The 14,838-nt window shown below is 46.0% G+C and overlaps 2 protein-coding genes across 5 annotated transcripts; both read right to left on the reverse strand.

Moving 5' to 3' along the window:
* Positions 1-67: 67 nt before the first annotated feature.
* On the reverse strand, positions 68-8,175 carry LOC120825027 (monocyte to macrophage differentiation factor 2). Its single transcript, XM_040186310.2, has 7 exons — positions 7,643-8,175; positions 4,193-4,274; positions 3,939-4,099; positions 3,617-3,691; positions 3,429-3,530; positions 3,238-3,307; positions 68-3,148 (listed from the first exon to the last, which is right to left on the reverse strand). Exons 1-7 carry the CDS (start codon positions 7,654-7,656, stop codon positions 2,945-2,947), a joined length of 708 nt encoding a protein of 235 aa, XP_040042244.1. The 5' UTR covers positions 7,657-8,175; the 3' UTR covers positions 68-2,944.
* Positions 8,176-9,084: 909 nt separating this feature from the next.
* arpc1b (actin related protein 2/3 complex, subunit 1B) lies at positions 9,085-14,143 on the reverse strand. 4 transcript variants are annotated; one of them, XM_040186303.2, is made up of 10 exons: positions 13,762-14,143; positions 13,044-13,177; positions 12,180-12,284; positions 11,783-12,005; positions 11,585-11,692; positions 11,225-11,461; positions 11,065-11,140; positions 10,132-10,331; positions 9,948-10,038; positions 9,085-9,511 (listed from the first exon to the last, which is right to left on the reverse strand). In XM_040186303.2, exons 2-10 carry the CDS (start codon positions 13,105-13,107, stop codon positions 9,473-9,475), a joined length of 1,143 nt encoding a protein of 380 aa, XP_040042237.2. In that variant the 5' UTR covers positions 13,108-13,177; positions 13,762-14,143; the 3' UTR covers positions 9,085-9,472. The 4 variants fall into 4 exon arrangements, with proteins under 4 accessions (XP_040042237.2, XP_040042239.2, XP_040042238.2 ...); XM_040186305.2 differs by having other exon boundaries at positions 13,044-13,158; positions 13,762-13,907; XM_040186304.2 differs by having other exon boundaries at positions 13,044-13,161; positions 13,762-13,898.
* Positions 14,144-14,838: the final 695 nt, after the last annotated feature.

Genomic DNA, 14,838 nt, shown 5'->3' on the forward strand with positions numbered 1-14,838 from the left:
CTATAAGAACTAAACTTCTTCCGTAGACAAAAAGAGGTGAAACATTACAAAAGGTTGAGCACAGGAATATACTGCATGAAAAGCTTTTTTTTATTACAAGAGAAATATAAAAGACAAAAGCATAATTGGCATCAATAGGCTTATCACAGCACAAAAGCACCAATACCCACATACAGAAAACTAGAGAGAGAAAGAATATCAGATAATATAATAAATCTTGTACAACCGCAAAAGAAAAACACGCTGAGCAGCTCTGAGATCAGAGTCAGCAGCTCCACAATCACAGAGCATCGATAAACAATGTACAGAGGGTCCACGAAGGCTCCCTGGAGAGTTTACATAACTCCATACCAAGTCAGGTGGGCAACTGTACGTCCGAATGAGACAGGTATTCAATTCTAGACAAGACAAACGTGAAATCCTCAAATACTTTATGGACTATATGGTATAATACTGCCAACGATCGGCTATAACACCCGAGAGTACTCCGGAACAATAAGGTACTCGTGAAATGGGAATATATATCAGTTTCATTCATAAAAATGTCCACAGTGTGACAAATGTAATTCTCAGTCCATCGTCAGAATACATTTGCTTTGACTTTAAGTGTCCTGTAATGAATGAATGACTAAGGGAACAATGAGAATAACAAAGATTTGTGTTACTTCTAGTTTCTTTTTTCTCTGGATATATTTGTTAAGACGCTACAGTTTAATGATGCATTCATATGCTAGTTGGTAAATTGAAACAAAGGAAAACCTTTAGAGAATAAGTAATTAGACCTACTTAGAAAACAGAAAACCACATTTTTGTCAAGAGTTACAGGACTCACTTGAATGAAAATACATCAAATTAGTATTTATCGCGCAGAAATTGAGCAAATAGTTTGGAGCAAATTTAGAGGATTGGTCAGCTTTGGTCAATGGATGATTGTAAGGTTCTTTATTTCAAACTCATCCTGCTGCTGAAATATCCTCAGTGTTTGTACACATTAATAAATGCTACCCGTGTATGCAGCTTGCGGAAAACACGTCTGCCCAACTCGGGCCTTTTTGTTGCAACTTGAGCAGGTTTAGTGGACCTTGAATGTGGCTTCACAGGCGCCTCAGAGCCAAATGATCCAAATCCTGAGGGACAAACAGCAGCGAAAAACATGTTGAATGGGAACAGAAGTTTTGAAGAAGTTATTTTACACCTATGAACACTAGACGCCGCGACCTTTAGGGCCACATTGATCCTACGACACAAGCTCGTCCAAAACACTGCGTGCATATACACATACAGCTTAACACCACTGATACTTTTTATGTGTTCAAGGTACATGCGTGCACGCGTAAACAGAGACTCAGCCGATTACAGGCTTTGGGTTCATGGGAGTCTGATAGTATAGGATGCATACAAACACACACACACACACCACACACACACGCACACACCTGAGATGCCTTAATATTGGGCCAGATTGTTCAACAATACTATAGCTTCAGTTTCCTTTCAAGTGTGAGTTGTATATGGTAGTAGTGTGCTATCAGGTTACGGCAGTAAAGACTTCTGGCAGTGCTGAGTTTTGCCTTCTTGGGTTCAACCATGTAGCGCTTACAAACTCCATCAAATGGTCCCGTTCATTAAGTTCAAGATGGTGAAGATAATTAGCCGACAGGTAAAGTACATCAGATAAAAGTAGAGATGGAGTCAACATACACTGTACGCCGTTAATAAATATATAGCGTATAAATCCTACCGATGACATATTCACTAAACCGTCAATCTACAACAGTAAACTTTTTCAAAATCTGTAGATCCTGAAAAAATGTACGTGGCACAAAAGAAAACTTCATGAAGATCTGTATGTTCCAATAAATAAATAAAAAATCTACAATCATGCTTGATTTGGAAATCACAGTAAATCACTGACTGAAGTGTAGTATAATGTAGATAGTACAAGTAGTAACAAAAGAAGTGACAATACTACTCATGTTGCAACTTCCTGGATATGATCAAAGCAAAACCGTCAAACGATGTCCTCAAATGAATTATGATAGTCGAGTCAGCTGATTGGAAACTTTGTCCTCCTCTCGACAACAAGACAATGCCTCTAATTCAGCGTCCGAACACTGAATCCAGATGTGCACCACCGAGAGAGAACGTTTAATACATTGAGTGATTCATCTCCTCATCTTTGTAATGGAACCAAAGTTCCTGCACGAACTAGCTTGAGGTTGAACTTAACCGGAAGGCTGCAAAGAAAAATAAAACGCGTTGCCGTGTCTCGATTCGCAGGCCGCCTCATCGGGGGTCTGGAGGTTGAAGAAACTGGAAAATTATTTCCAGTTTCCAGCGCAGTGGCCTACTATCCGCCAGTGTCCTACGGTGGTGCGTTCAGATGCTTTGACTTTTTTTTTACCAAATGTTGTACAGACATTCACAGTCACCAGAAGATGCTTCTTAATGACTTCCGTAATCCCCCGAACCTCTTCTCCCTCTAGATGAACTTCGAAAATTGAAAATCGAATGCAAAACCGACTGCGATCGCGTCCGCCTCCGCTGTACTTTGTGTTTTGTGTGCTAATTAGGACACGTCGTTACCATTTGCATGTCAGTACGAGCCTCGTCAGTACGTGCCTAAGTACGACCTCGGGCCTTATTATGAATCCCACTGGCTTTCTTTGGGAGACGCGGCCTGCGCTCGAGCACCAGGCTGCCGGTACCCCGAGCGATGGGCTGTCTCGCCCTGACCACTCAGGGTCCCGCCAAGAAGAGCAGTGGGATTCCTGATCGCGCGTTTGACGAGGATCGGCCGAATGCACCGTCAGTTTTGTCCCTGCGATGTTCCGCTGTTTATTCGGGAAGGAGGTTGGGCCAACTCCGCAGGAAGCTGCCTGTGAATGGGGGACACGGCGGGCATCAAACGCGGGAGTTACTTCCTGTGAGGTCGGCCCTGATGTCATCTGGATGTCTCGATCTGATTGGCCGGCTGGGCGTAGAGGTACTTCCAGATGGCGTAGTAGTGTACGGATGCTCCCATGGCTACAAACAGGTGCCAAATGGCGTGCGCGAACGGCACGATGCCGTCACTTTTGAAAAAGACGATGCCCAGACAGTAGCAGGCTCCGCCCACCAGCAGCTCGCACAACCCCGACTGCTCCGGCTGCAAAGGAGCAGACATCTTGTCACGTTTTAAACACGTCACCATGAAGGCAGGAAGAGAAGGACTGCGGGCGAAAGTTAAACGCTCACCATTGAGAGGATGACGAGGGCGGGAAAAACTCCCATCACCGTGTAGCAGATCAACTCTGTGATCTTGTACCTGACACAAAGAGAGGAAATTCAACTCAATGTGCCGCTTTACTGGTTGTTAGTTTTCAACTGCAGCACCTAAACACTCCCCGTCCTTCAACATGGATGGACAAATGAACGGATGAACCCACCTCTCGTGGAAGAAGAACACGTAGGTGGTACCAAAAGAGGCCATGACCCAAACCAGCCAGCGCATGTGACACCCCCAGGGACCCAGCTCCCGCAGGTTCAGCCTGTCGGGGCACGGGAGAGGAACACGTGACTGCAGACACGGCGCGTAAAACAGACACGCACACGTGAGGCGGGCTCGTTTGTTTACCAAGGGGCGTAGGAGGCGGCGATGAAGAAATAGATCACCATCCTGTCACACATGTGGAAGCAGTGCTCCACAGACCTGCAGAGAGAGAGAGAGAGAGAGAAACCAAACGTGTGACATCATTTATACATGCCGCATCCGTGTGCTTTAATTCTCAAAAACAAATCTGGACTGTGGGGGATCTGCACATTGGTTCTAGTGTGTCTCTTGAGTGAAATAAGGGGCCACGCAGGAAGCTTTTTTTTCTTTTACCACGAATATCATCAGCGGCGTGACAGTCCTGCACGAGTGTTGTGTGTGTGAGTGTGTGTGTGTGTTTCCGTACCGCAGGTGGCTCTTCTTCCAGGCCACGGTGTGGAAGAGGGTGGAGATGATGAAGAGCGAGCTGAGCCCCGCCCCGTACACCCAGGCCGACAGCCGCTCCCATTGGTCCTCCGACTGGAAGTGCAACAAGGAGCTGCCCAGCAGGCTGGGGATTATCCATAACTAGAGGAATTAATCACAGAGATGAGACACGAGTTACAGGCGAACAAACAGACAAACATGCGTGTGTGTGTGTGTGTGTGTGTGTGCATTCACCGCATGCGTGGCACAGTTGGCAGCATGCTCGTACTCTGTGGGCTGGTATCTCTTGTTAGGAGGAACGCGGTTGTTCATAAACCTGAAATCATCAGAGAATCACCAGGTTTAAGTCGATACATCTCCATGAAAAGGTTTAATGTCTGAACTGAAATCTAACAATTAGATGTGAGCTTCGCTTGCGTGCAGCTCTCTTCACACCAGCACAGCTGAAGCTAATACAACAAATAAAAGATAAATGCAACAATAGTATCCATTTGTGTCCCTAAATGCAGAATTTGAGGGAATCATATGGGTAAGGATTTCTTTCTTGGATGTCCAAAAACAACGTGTTCTTTTTCATCTTTCTTTGCAGAATTATGAAACATTTGAACCAAATACACATTACAATCGCCTTTTATAGTGTGCAAAATGAGTAAAAAGGACATGCACTTTCATGAAGAAAGGGGCACTGACCCCAGTAGAGCCGACACAATAACATGAGCACGAAGGGAAACATGCAAACTGTGATGTGAAGAAAGAAAGAAAGAAAGAAATCCACCATAAAAAAGAAGAACTGTAACGCCTTAAATATTTGTACCCATTTCATAAAATCTCCCCCCGTCGTGTCCTTTTGCCTAGCAACACTAGATCATGCTTCATCTTGTTGCCATGACTGCAGTTGCCTGGCAACAGTGGGTAACCACGGACCGGCTGAACCGACAGAGGGTTTGTCCTGATGATCCCCTTCATGCACAATTCACATGTGCAGTCTTGCACGTATGTTGTCACAAACACTAAAACACACCAGAACACAAATTCAAATCAGTCCTTTTGAACAGACACCCAAACAAACAGAGAGCAGCTCATGGGGTAGCAACCCCGCCGGTGATGTCACTGTTGTCATGGAAACCCCGAGTAGGGATTGTCTTTTTTTTTTTTTTCACACACCAGAAAACTCCTCGTTTCTCTCATCTTTCTTCTCTCATCTCTCCCATCTTCCCCCGCTGCTCCCAGACCACGTCTCCTCTGCGCTTCCCGACAATTGAATTAACATGCAGGAAGGCCAATGGACAAGGACGTGCATGCGAACACACAAAACACACACACACACACACACACGCACATTAACAGGGAGACACAAACCACAACCCCTCCCTACTTTTATGCTGCGTCTTGCACAGCCAGATTTCATAAGAGACCTAGATATAGCAACGTCTTTCTCTTTCTAACGCGGGCGCACACACCCACACATGCAAACACGCGCGCACACACACACACACATACACACAAGATTGGTGGGACTCAAAATAGGAAATAGGCCATCAAAGGGAATACCACTCAAATTAAAAATGAATTTACATATTTGGAATTCATGAGCATCTGATCATTTTTTGGGGGGATTTTTTGAAGAAATCAAAATCCAACACTGAACAGCATCTTCCATAATTATATTACAAAACCATTACCTTATATGTGCCATCTTCACAGAGGAAAACAAACATTTCAGGCCAGGTGGAGGGGCGCCTCCCTCAAATCTGTCCAGTTTATATTTCAGTGTGAAACGGTAGAACGTGATGTTCTCCGCCTACACGTCGCCTGCTTTGAACCTCCTTAAATGGAGGTTAAAACGTTACACACAAAGACAACGGCTGCAACATTAACAAACGCGCCTCGTGTGTCTTCCTGCGTTCTGCTTCTGTTCTTGAAGCAGCTTTTTAGTGACATTCTCTCACAGTTATTAACGCTGACCCGGTCCAGAAGATAAGGCATCCTCTCTCTGCAGGCCTCACAACCGTAAACCCCCCTCCTCCCCCTTCGGTGTATGTGTGTACTGGTGTGTGTTGTGTTGTGTTTCTCAGTGCCAGGCCCAGCAGGCTTGGCCGGGTCATTAAATGACTTCATCAAGCTGGCCGATAATTACCGGGCCGGAGGCCGTGGCAGAGAGACACACTAAGTGGACGCAGAGGGGCAGAGACGCGGAAACGTCCCCATGGCTCTTCTCTTCTCATACGACAGCAGGACGGACAGAAGGGACGGACTCGTTGAACCGTGAAGACCAAAACCTCCGTCCACTTAACGGTGGGCGTGGACTCGCAGCCCTGTTTGGTCCGACCCTTTGTGCGTCCGTGCACAGCGCGCACGTTTAGAAAAAGAGGGGAAACAGTCAATGAAGAAGCTTCTGGGAGAGCTGAGACAACCAGCTAAATAATTGATTAGTCCCAGGATAGCAAATGAGTTGGCAAATATTTTAATAATAAATTGTTCGTTAAAGTCACTGACAAAATGTCTGGTTCAGGCTTCTCGTGTTTTAGGATTTGCTGGTTTTATTTTAGCTGCATAACACTACAATTTAAGTGTGTTTTGGGTCATTTTGTGCCGTGACGTTGTGACAGGGGTTTTAAGGATGTGATGTCTTAAAGGTTACAATTAATGTCCCCAACAAATAAAATGTACAGTTGAGATACATATTGATTGTTTTCAAGTAATTTCTTCAACTAATTGTTTAGTATAAAAAATAGAAAATTGAAGTTTGGTGTAACTAAAAACAAATCTCCTTAAAATTATATAAAACACAGAAAAGTGGCACATTTTTACATTCAAAAGGTTTGATCAGCACAGAATATTTATTATATAATTCAATTAACTGGTTGAGGTCTAGTGCTTTTCCTGTATTTTTATCAAAGTAATGAAGATCATTACATTTATTCAACTACTTTAAGAATACAAGGTTATGGCACCTGTACTGTAGTCGAACTTCGCATGGGACAGGCATGTTGTATTTTAAAGCTGACGAGGTTTGGTTCGTGGTGAACGGGTTTAAAATCATTGTACCGTTAAAACCATTTTGATAAGTTAATCTATCTAATCGCTGCTTAGATATGATGACTTGCTCTATTTGATATCAGTGTAAAACTGAACACCTTTGGCCTTTAGATTGCTAAAATAAGACATTTGAAGGTGTCGCCCTGCAATGTGCGATGGACAACAACATACAAGTGATATTTGACTTGCTGGAAACCGATGAATCGGGAAAGCAATCAGCACGGGAACTCTAAAATGAAACTATTGTCATTTGTTGCACCGGTCTGCTCTGTTTGACCTCTTCACATTGTGTCCAACTGGACCCAGAAATATAGGGGTGTGCGATTGTGTGGCCTATTGTGCGTTTCCAGGGTGCAGACTGTGCACACAGAAAGGGAGAGTGACAGAAGAGACGGCGAGATGATGAAGAGGAGGAGGAGGAGGAGGGACGTGGCAGGTGTTGTGTTGTGTGTGCTAATAAATGCAAATTAAACCTGAGCTGCAAGATCATCACAGACATGATGAAATGTAAACGTTAACATTGGGGGGGGGGGTTGCACAGGCATCTCCTTCCCAAACCCTTCATCCTCCTCCACGTATCAATATGATACATATTCCCAATCACACGTTGCGTTGTCAGCGCGGTGAAGCGGCGGTTGCACCTACCTTATGAGATTCATTTACAGTGGGAATAAGCAACAGTTGACAGCAGACAGACAGCGCGGCCAAAGCCCCGGATCCCCTCTCGAGTCACCGCCGAGTCACGCGCGATCCGGTCGTAACGGGGCGGGTCTGATGCAACGCAACGAGCGTCGCCGTTTCACCGGGGGAGCACGTCGTCCCGAATCCTCATCTCAGGCGGCACCGGGAGACGGTTTCATCCCGAGACCCCAGCCGCCTCCACAGGCTCCGGTCCGGAAGTGTGGGCGTCGGGGATGGTCTGCGCGAGGAGGGGACAGCCGCTCTCTCCTCCCTGCTGCCCGGTGCTGATGTTGGTGGTGGTCCTCCCCCCCACCCCACACACGCCCTCTCCCTCCCCCCTTGCCCCTGTGTGCCCCCTGTCTGTCTCTGTCCAGCCGCAGCTTGGTCTCATCACATTACCCGTCCATCATTGAGGGTCTGCCGCATCTTCTTCTCAAGGACCGATTCACTGCTGAGGAGATTTAACGATGTGTGTTTTTATTTTTTTATTTTTAAACACCTGCTGTTCCCGGTTCCGCCTCCAGGGGGCGGTGGCGGCACGGATTTGGAGGGACCGGTTGATGACGTAATGTGATGACGATTGCTTTGCGTTTAATCATCGTGTTCAGCTGAAGGAGACACGCTACTTGGAGCGGCACGTGGGTCCATCCGCGTTGTGGTGAGCAGAACACACTTTGTGTGTCACGATTTCAAGGACCCAAAAACCGAACCCCGGTGATGTCATGGTGACGTCATCTGGGTTAAGCGTTTAAACAAAATGGAGAGCCGCTTGTTTTTTGTTTTTTTTTAACTTATAAATACTGTATTTCAGAATTCAACAAAATATGTAGCCATTTCATTTTTGTTTTGTTATTCGCGACATTTTTATTATTTATTTTATTTTTTATTTTAGAAAGCTTACTTTTCTTTTGACAGTTTCTTCTTCGCAAGTCAGAAAGCAACTGAGCCTCCTTTCAAACTCAGTCACACCTTCTTGACTTTGAACGTCAAAGTGCAGACTTTCTGACTCACAATAACCATTTATTCAGTTTTAAAATTGACAGCATGTATGTATATTTTTTGTGTCTGATGTTCGCATTTCCATAATGTTTAAGTTATTCCACACAATTAACAATTTCTACCTCATTCCATTAATTCATTGAGCTGTTGTTACATTTTATCCAAAGCCTTCTCCTCTCCACCAGGATATCATTTTGTTGGAGAAATGCTACATTTTAGCCAAATTGAAAAGTGTCAACAAAATATCAAAGCCATCATGTTTCATTTTTATGTTAATATAGAATAAATCATCCGTACTGGGCTTTTGACCCCACTTCATGGTCTTCATCGGGGGTGTTTTTTCAAACTTCACCTGATTCTTAGAATCTCATCCACTGTTTCAAAGAAGAATGTGACACAACCAAGCATTTGTTCAGTACTGTAACAGCAATTATTTATGAAATGCATGTTATGACCAGCATAAGCTCTTTAATACATTCTGTAGCCTTTTCTCATGACTGATATAAAATTATTGCTTATAGCGTGAAGCTCAGGCGCAGCTCTCTTTACGTACACAACCAAACTCATAAACTACTGTTTGCAGACCTCTGGCCAGTCCCTCACATTCAATGTTGAGTAACAAGCTCAGCAAAGAGCTTCAGAGGGATTACAAACACTGTTTGAGCAGATTCTGGTCGTTACGATTGAATAGAAAATGCCTGATTAAAATAAGGCCAATAAGCTTTGTGTAATAAGGCAGCAGTTTTCCTTCATATCTCCAGAAGCTAATATCCGTTGGGTGATGTAAACTTTGGTTTAGACAATCTTTAAATCCTTCATTGCAGACTCAAGACTCTAGGGGGGAACAAAGGGTGAGATATATTAGCATATTATATTGGAAAGCATCATGCCAACAGGACACTACTGTGGCCGGGTATCATTTAAACATAATTACAGCAGTAAAGTGATACCGATAAAGTGCTTGACTCAATGACGTACTTATTCTAACCACAAGTCATACACATATATGGCAAACATGTACATATGGCAGCAGGTTTCAACATTTAGTGGTATCTTAGCAAGCTGAACTGCCAACCACACTGCGCTTGACTTTAAAGTTTGAATGCAATGTATCGTCTGACTGGAAAAGTTTTAATAGTAGATAGTGCTGATTTATTTGGGTTGATCCAGTTAAAAAAAAAAGGTAGACTTCCAATGCTCAGCTCTTATATATGACACAACAACACAGCATCATTGTATTCTTGTATAATCTGTACAATGTGTGCGTTACCTTGACATCCCAGATGCCCATTCCTCCGTCCATGCCGGTGGTGCAGAACTTGGTGCACTTGTTTCGTCCTCCTTCCACCACTGAGATTTGGCTGCAACAGAGTTTAAAACAGGTCAAACTCTGCGCAAAATATGATATCGATGTTGCAAAAATAAAGAAATGTTGTTCATTTCCTTCTCCTCACCTGATGCTGTTCTTGTGCAGGCTGTTCAGGTCCTTCTCGGTGCTCTGGGTCTCGGAGGCCCGGCGGTCCAGGTTCTGGAAACGCTCCCTGGCACTGATGCCCTTCTGGGCCGTCTGCTTGGGAACGTCCAGCTTGCCGCCGAACGTCAGGCTGGCTTGGGCACCGTTGTACACAAACAGCACCGGGTAGCAGTCGTGGCCCTGAAGGAGCAGGAACGCATGAGGAAGAGCTGACGATGCTCCGGCCGGATACAACATCAATACGGTGATATGGAGCCAGCTTGTTATTTATTTATTTATTTATACCCAGTTATAGCTAGAAACCTAGACGCCACTATGTGTAGACTTATTTGAGGAATATGTTTGTTTCATGATGTTTGTGTCCCCATCTGCAACAATGGCTTCCTTTCTTTATTTTTTTTTAAAGGAGGGGAAATAACACATTCTTCACAAGCAATAAAACGCCCCGTTAATTTAATACCCTCAGGAGCGAGTTCACGGAAGGACTGCACATCCCTTTGGAGCCAAACATTATGTAATTCTTGAATGCACCTATAACTGTGCTGCCCTGCAAAGATTCCCTCAGTCCTCCTCGCTCTGTTTACATGCATTTAAATCAAGTAAAACGTCTGCAGGAAAATAGTCCCCTTTCTGTGCATCTCAGTATCTCACAGTCGTTCCGGCTTGGCGTTGGGAGCTCAGTTTTTCACCACAAACAGCAACAACGCCATATTGTAACATTTTTTTTACTTTGGCTTTATCTGAAGCCTCAGAGCTAAAAATGAGTTGGCTGTGAAAAGGCTCCTCCAATATGTAAGTTAGCATCAGTTTTTTTTCAAATTGAATGGATGTAGTAAATATAATTCGGACCTGGATAAAATAAAAATGACAGATTAACATGTTCAGGATAGATGCCAACGTATTGAATACTCACAGCTGCCACGATGCTGTTCTCGGTGATGAAGGTGACGCACAGCAGAGGGAGAGACTCGGAGCGCAGACTGTTCACCCTACGGAGTCGTGAGGAAAAAGGTTAAGAGTGCGCACGAACACCAACAAACGCACACAAGTATGCGGCCCGGGCCCTCGCTTACGTGCCGCTCTTGCCCCCCTCTGCCACGGACACCGTGGAGTCGTGGGAGGTCCAGGCCAGGCGGCTGCCGGAGTGGGAGAAGCAGACGCTGTGCACCCAACCTCCGCCTCCAGCGGAGGCCTGACCCGCCTCGCCGGACCCGCCGGATTCAAACAACATCTCGCCGAACGGCATCTTGCTGCCCCAGGGGGTGGGGCCGGGTTTCTCCTCCACCTCCTTTATGTAGGCAGAAAACACCCTGCGGGCGAGACGTGAAGGAAAAACCATGGCCGAGGTCAACGCGGTGAGATTGTTGTTGTTGTTGTATTTGTGCGCCGTGACAATCCCTAAAATGTGCACACCCCTCTTGATTGACTCATACCTGCATTTGAAGTCGCAGGATCCCGCAGCCAGCAGCACGTTGTTGGGATGCCAGTCCAGGCTGAGGATGGTGGAGCGGATGGGCTTCTTGATGTGCTTGCACACCCACCTTTTACGGCGACGGCACACGAGAGGAGTGTTGGTTTTGGTAACAATCAAATGCAAAAGCTCTCGTGCGAGAAAGGAGGAGGAACCTCACCAGTCGTTTTCCTGCTCAAAGTAGCAGACGGAGATGAGGCGAGAGCCGCTGCCCACGGCGAACTTGTTCTCCTGCGGCGACCACTTGACGCAGCGAGCGGCGCGGTTGATCCTGAGGATGACCAGGGTGGGCTTCCATGCGCCGTCCCTCAGGGACCACACGTAGGCGTTACGGTCCGCGCCGCAGGTCACTATGCGGTTACTGTCTGCGGCCCAGTCGATACCTGCAGGGGGGAGGAAACGCTTTGTTCATATTATTTATCTAAAAGTTTTTGTTTTGTGTACAAAGTGTATTACCCAGAATGAACTATTTCTTTAAATCGGTTTAATCAACGTCTCTAAACTTTGTGGTAAAACAATTCAAAAGACATTCAAGCAAATCACTGTCTGTATCTCACCGGTCACCTGCCCGTTGTGCTCCTTCAGCTCATGGATCTTGGTCCACTGGGTCCCATCCTTCTTGTAGATGTGGACCTCGTGGTTGTTGGGGCACATGGCGATCTCTGAGGCACAGAAAGTTAAAGTACACAGTCAAGTTTCAAAGAGAATGTACACATGTGGAGCCAAACATTCCAGAAATGCCAGAAAAGTGTGAGGGCCGAGTGACTGAAGGGAGAAGTTTGTGGGGCAGATCAGTGGAGTGGAACGCCGAACAGCTGACTTGGTGCACGAGAACAGAGGAAAACTGAAGAAATACTGCATGAATCTGGCTCCAGGCAGCACGCAGACACATGGTATCTTTAAATAGACGATGTGCAAGAACTGCAACCTTCCTTCCCGCAATGCTGTAGCCATCCCTGCATGTTCTAGTCAGCTGGTGAGTCAGATGCTCGGTTTGTCTAAAAGCAGCAGTGTGGGTGCTTTAGTGTGCTTTTTAATTTTTTTTTATTTGGTGCGCGTTCCGCCCCCAAGCTGAGAAAACTCAAGTTGAGTGAAACGACAAACTCGACCACGTCCGCTTTGCACAGAAACCAAAGCGCTGATCGAAACGGCCAAATATGACGTTCATTTCCTGCAGCCAACGCAGCACAAAAGCTCCTCAGAAAGGCCCCGAGACGCCACCCTAACTGCTACAGGAAACAGGAAATACCTTCTCCCACCTGGGAGCCAATCACAAAACCTCTGACTGCTACACCATTTGTTCTGCGGCGCAGACACTAGTCGAAGCAAGATGTTCCATGATGCCTGTGACTGAAAAGAGGGCTCAGAGAGGAGACGACTCGGAGCCACCCAGACCAATCAGAGGAGGCGAGCAGACTTACGGGTGCGATCTTTGTTCCAGGCATGGCAGCTAATTGGTTCCAGGAGGAAGCTGTGGTACGCCATGGCCAATCAGATGTCAGAAACAGACCAGGAAGGGCTGTGAGGAACCTGCGTCTGCTGAGCGGTGAGATAACTGTCAAGAAAAAACGGAAGTAAAAAAAAAAAGATTCTTGTTATAAGGAAGCAGCAGAGAAAAAGGAAGGAGACCATACAGCAGAGTTACAAACTATAATTGAATAACGGGACTGTTTTATCATCACAGTTTGTCCGAACTATTTGAGGAAAAAGAGAAATAAATAACAGCTGATTGTACCCTTCTGTGCAGAGAAAGGCACTCTGAACCTATCTGGATCAGGTTGGGTTAATGAAAGCCAGACTTTCAGGGGCATGAGAGGAATGATGCAAGTCAAGGGCAACACACAACTCTAAACAAACTACACTTTACAGCTAGAGCGCGCACACACACACACACACACACACACACAGGAAATAAAGAGCAGCATCAGCAGTCATTTTACAAGCACTTCCTCGAGCAGAGGTTTGACATAACACCCACATTTCAGTGCTCAAGTGTGTGTGTTTGCTCGCTTTACTTTTAGCTTTATCCGTGAAAAGGCAGCACACTGACAAAGTGTGCGCGTGGGTGTGCGAGGCCGTGTTTCTGACGTCTCTCTAAACACACCCGGCCAACTGTTAAATATTTTCTCGGCTACTTACCCTGAGGGCCGGACTGAGATGAATGGGTGAGTAGCTGCAGAGATGGAGAGGGAGGTCGGCGGATCAGATGAGGGTGTTCAGCCCCGCGGACTCTGGCCAGTCAACGCGAACGCCAACGACAGAGTGAGCTCAGGAAGAGAGGGGCCGAGCCGAGGAGAGGGAGGAGAGGGAGGAGAGGTCGGAGGGGGGAGGTGGAGGAGGGCGCAGAGGAGCCGAGGAGGGGAGGCACACAGGAAGTTTACGCAGGCCCACGCAGGAGCCGGAAAATGGGTGAGAGCACCGCAGCAAACTTCTGGTTTTCAAAAGGGAGGAGGGGGAGAATAGAGGGAGGGGCGTGGACACAATAAGAGGTTCTAACTACAAAAAGGAGGAAGCAGAAGCTGACGGGGGGGGGAAGCGAAAACAAGCATAAAAGACGAGGAAAAGAAGGGGGAGGGCCGTATGGTCACTTCTGCATAAAGGAAGAGGAACAAGGCATGGGGGGGGGAGCAAACTGCAGGAGGGGGGAGGAACGTTCACTAAAGAATATATTTGTTCATGTTTTTCCATCTATTCAGAGTTTTATTTTGATTCTGACGCAGAGTTTTCTCGGTTTACTCACAATCCGACATGAATGTGGTCTTAGAGAAGTTTACTCTGAAGTCTCCTCCCACAAAGCTCAACTATCAGAATCAACATGTGGCGGGCCGGTGTTCCTGCAGGGCTCATTCGCTCTCACTGTGCAGACCTAAAATGGACTGCAGAGGCCTTAAATAACACATTTAATTATTTATTTCACTGACTTTTTCTCCTCAGCATTCGCGGAATGTGACCCTGGCACTTTATATGTAGGTCTGAGGAGAAAAAACACCCACCTTTTGATTGCATAAGGAGGCAGAAGCCTAGAGGACGACATGAATACGAGTTAGCACTTCTGAGAAGAGAGCAATGAAATGCAGCCGCTTTACTGTAAATATTAACTGTTGTACTAGTGACATTGTTTTTGCTTTTAAGAAGCCCATACAGCGCTTATTACATCCCATCCTGAGTTGAACTAGTTAGCAGATGTTTGCAACTGGGTGCAGTGGGACGTACTGG

This window comes from Gasterosteus aculeatus, chromosome 9 (genome assembly GCF_964276395.1).
Source record: "Gasterosteus aculeatus chromosome 9, fGasAcu3.hap1.1, whole genome shotgun sequence".
In the NCBI taxonomy this organism is placed as follows: Eukaryota; Metazoa; Chordata; class Actinopteri; order Perciformes; family Gasterosteidae; genus Gasterosteus; species Gasterosteus aculeatus.

Coding starts and splice junctions, on each gene's coding strand:
- LOC120825027 (XM_040186310.2), bottom strand. Junction 4,100..4,192: donor CCAACTGTGCCACGCATGCG/GTGAATGCACAC, acceptor TAATTCCTCTAG/TTATGGATAATCCCCAGCCT. Junction 3,531..3,616: donor GCCGCCTCCTACGCCCCTTG/GTAAACAAACGA, acceptor GTGCCCCGACAG/GCTGAACCTGCGGGAGCTGG.
- arpc1b (XM_078109332.1), bottom strand. CDS start 13,107: ATGGCGTACCACAGCTTCCTCCTGGAACCAATTAGCTGCCATGCCTGG. Junction 11,693..11,782: donor TTTGAGCAGGAAAACGACTG/GTGAGGTTCCTC, acceptor TCGCCGTAAAAG/GTGGGTGTGCAAGCACATCA. Junction 9,512..9,947: donor TGGGCATCTGGGATGTCAAG/GTAACGCACACA, acceptor GTTCCCCCCTAG/AGTCTTGAGTCTGCAATGAA.